The sequence below is a fragment of the Myotis davidii genome, unplaced genomic scaffold (genome assembly GCF_000327345.1).
Source record: "Myotis davidii unplaced genomic scaffold, ASM32734v1 scaffold495, whole genome shotgun sequence".
NCBI classification, from domain to species: Eukaryota; Metazoa; Chordata; class Mammalia; order Chiroptera; family Vespertilionidae; genus Myotis; species Myotis davidii.
In genome coordinates this window covers 1,010,406-1,013,702 of record NW_006286239.1, presented here as the reverse complement: position 1 = coordinate 1,013,702, position 3,297 = coordinate 1,010,406, and the positions used below count along the sequence as shown (strand labels likewise).

Below are 3,297 nucleotides of genomic sequence, written 5' to 3'. Positions count from 1 at the left end.
TTCCCTTTCTTTCATGTTCGGAACATAGTTGGGGTTTCTAACCAAATGTATGTTTCCAAACCCAGAAGTAACACTTTTGTTTGCCTTGACATTTTTGGTCAAAACGGATTGACATCATAACCCCAATAAAATGCTATATGTGTATAACCTAGGAAGCCCACAAAATTCTACAGACTCTAGAGGAAAATTCTTATTACAAACAAAATATACTTTATTATTTTTATTTTCATAAATCAAATTACCTTTGACAGATTCCTTTATTACAGCAACAAACTGAAGCCAGAGAACATCAGGATCAATTTCAACCCAGCCAATTTGAGGACAAACACTTACTACCTATGGAAAATACAAGATTTAGTATAAACAACATAAGATCAAGTCAGTAGTATCTGGGTCTTAAGATTACTTGTTAAAATCACTAATATTTTTATTGATTATCTAATTTATTTTTAAAGTGGAAAAAAATATTTACTAGTATACGAAATAAGAAAGGATGATACACCAAAATAACAGTTTTCTTCAGTTTATGAGTTTACAGAAGATGTTATCTTTATTTTCCAAGTTTATCTTTACTTTCTAAGATTCCTACAATAAAGCCATGTTATTGCAATAAAAAAAGAGGCAGACACTTAAAAAACAAAAATTAACAGATAACATACCAAGTTCTGGTTCAGACTATGTTGGAGCAAACATACTCCACTCTGTCCCTCTCACTGAATGCAGATATAAAAGCTGGGCAGAATGTATGGAGAAGCTATATGGGGACTCAAGAAAGTATACTGGGGCAGGTGGAGAGGGTTAGAAGATAGGAATTCAAGTACCACTGGACTGGTGGTAAGTTTCCTATTTTTCTTCTAGTATTCCCTGGCCTGGACTCAAGGCAGCCTGAAAACCAGAAGTGAGAACCAGGATGCAGTAAATACCCTAAGAGAAGCACTTTTCTTTTGGCCAACACTCAGAGGGAATGAGGGAAAGCCCCCATATTTCTTTTCTTTCCCCCACCCCTTGCCTCCACACTTTTGTACCCAGGCTAACCCGGTAGCTGCGTCAGCAACCGCAAACACCTAAAGTACTGAGGGGATAAAGCTTTCTCTCCAATCAAAGGAGCTGTGGGTCCAAAAGGGTAATGTGAGCCCCCATGGCTTTTTTCTCTCTCTATGCTCCTGATGCCTATCCCCAGATATGGGAAATGCCTGGCAGAATAGTGTAATGGAAGCTCCAGCTTTCTAGGAAGATCTCAGAGAGAAAGGAGCTTGAGAAAGCTATTCCAGAAAGTTGTGTGTAAATTCCTAGGCTCACCTCAAAGCTGCACATGTGCAAATGTGATCCTATACAGCATAGCAAAGATGTTAAGATCAGAACTACGGGGCAGACCACTTGACCACTGGGTGGCACATACACAGGGCATATCCAAACAGTACTTCCAAGTGTGAGAACAGAACACTGAAACTAAAGTCCACAGAAGGCTGGTCAGAATTTTTAGTCTGAGCCCAACTGCATTAATTGCCTGCTACAAGAAAAATACAAACATTCATCATAGGATTTACACAAGAACCAGGGTATTAAACCATGATATTCAAAAGGTCCAGGATACAATCCAAAATTACAAGGTATATAAAAGAAGAGAAAAATCTCAACTCAGAAAGGAAAAGATAATCAGTAGATACCAATGCCAAAATGACACAGAAGATATCTGAAAAGGGTTTTAAAGCAGCTCCAAGAACAACAAATTCTTTTGAAACAAGTGGAAAGACAGAAAGTCTCAGCAAAAAAACAGAAGACATAAAAAAATTTTAGGAAGGGGAAGGAAGAAGGCGACTGGCAGGAAGGTAGGAGGGAGAGAGTGTGAGAGCGCGAGGGAGCGATAGAGGAGTGTGCGGACCTGTGTGGTGTGTGTGTGTATGAGTAGGGACAGTTAGATTCTGCAGGTCTTCCAAGGGGCTGCCAAACCGGGCAGTCTTAGATGGCAGAGCCCCGCTCCCAGCGTGGACACTCCGGGCAGCCAGCGCAGGCACAGAGACCAGGCCATCTCAAGAAACAGAGGTGCTTGAGACTTGGATCCTGGCCTCAGCACCACCCAGTCTGGTCTCAGACACAAACTAGGACCCTGCAGCCACTGGGGACAGAGACCTGCGACCACAGCTGCAGACCCACAGACACCAAAAATCCAGACATCCCGGCTGCAAATTTCTGTGAGTCACAGAGCCTAGCTCCCTCCCTACAGGCTTACTGGCAGCGCCATAGTAACTGGTAGACCCGCCCCTTGCACAGGCCATAGCCCTGCTACAGGATTTGAGCCTGGGAGTGCGCGGACACTGGGAATCTGTTCCCTGCAATGCAATCGGGCGACCAAACCCGAAGCCCACACAGTACAGAAGTGCCACCTGACTTCGATTCTGGGCAAGCAGCGCACGGAAGTCTGTTTTCCGCAGTGCAGGAGTGGACCTCCTGCCAACACAGGGCTACTCTGCAACCCGGTCCCCCAAGCTGACCTGGATCCCAATTCTCTGGGCGGGAGGCAGCACTGAGCACCAGTGACTTGACTCTGTTTCTTATCACATAGGCCTGGGATCCCTGACTCACAGTGCATTCACACTAAGAGACAGTGACTCCAATTCTTGGTGCATGCACACACAGGGACCCTGATTCTCAGCGCAAGGTCGCACGAAGCAACAGAGACTCTGATACTCGATTCTTGGTGCAGGCACAGGGGAACTCTGACTCCTGGCTTGTGCTAGGGGACTCTGATTTTCTACACATGCCAGCGAGGTCTCTGTTTCAGTGTGGTACAGGCAGGGTCCCTGATTCTAGGTGCATGCACGAGGCCACACTGAGTGCTCGTAATGCTGACCCTGGGCGAGCCCGGTTCGCACCAACCCACGGGTGCCACACATCTTGGTGTCAGAGCTCTTCAGTGATACTCGGGTGATGCAAACCTCCCACTGCACACAGCCCAGGCCCATGCAACTCAACGTTTGAACTCTCTGCTGATAGTCTGAATGGGGAGACAACACAATCCCCAGAAGAAAGAAAATGAGGAGTCACCAAGAAAGGAAATTAGTAAAACTGAAGCATGCAACATGACAGAAAATGAATTCAGAGTAATGGTCATACAATTCTTACACCAATGGATGACAAAATCAACAACCTATACAAGAATCAGGAAGAAATCAAAAGTGATACAGTTACAATAAAAAACACCATGGAAGATTTCAACAGTTACTAGAAGAAGCAGAGGACCAAATTAGTGAGTTAAAAGATAAGGTAGAGAAACAAGCTCAATCTGAGCACCCTCCT

At 44.6% G+C, this 3,297-nt stretch overlaps 1 protein-coding gene across 5 annotated transcripts in view; it reads right to left on the bottom strand.

Annotated features, from left to right (window-relative positions):
- The window catches only part of GK5 (glycerol kinase 5 (putative)), an 89,132-nt gene that overhangs the window by 53,614 nt on the left and 32,221 nt on the right, over nt 1–3,297 (bottom strand). For 4 of the 5 annotated variants that reach the window (XM_015559916.1, XM_015559913.1, XM_006757508.2 and 1 more), the window contains exon 2: nt 243–336. In XM_015559916.1, the coding sequence (XP_015415402.1) occupies nt 243–336 (94 nt within the window). Of the gene's footprint in view, nt 1–242; nt 337–1,299; nt 1,439–3,297 lie in introns of those variants that run through there. The other variant, XM_015559917.1, reaches the window with a different exon arrangement.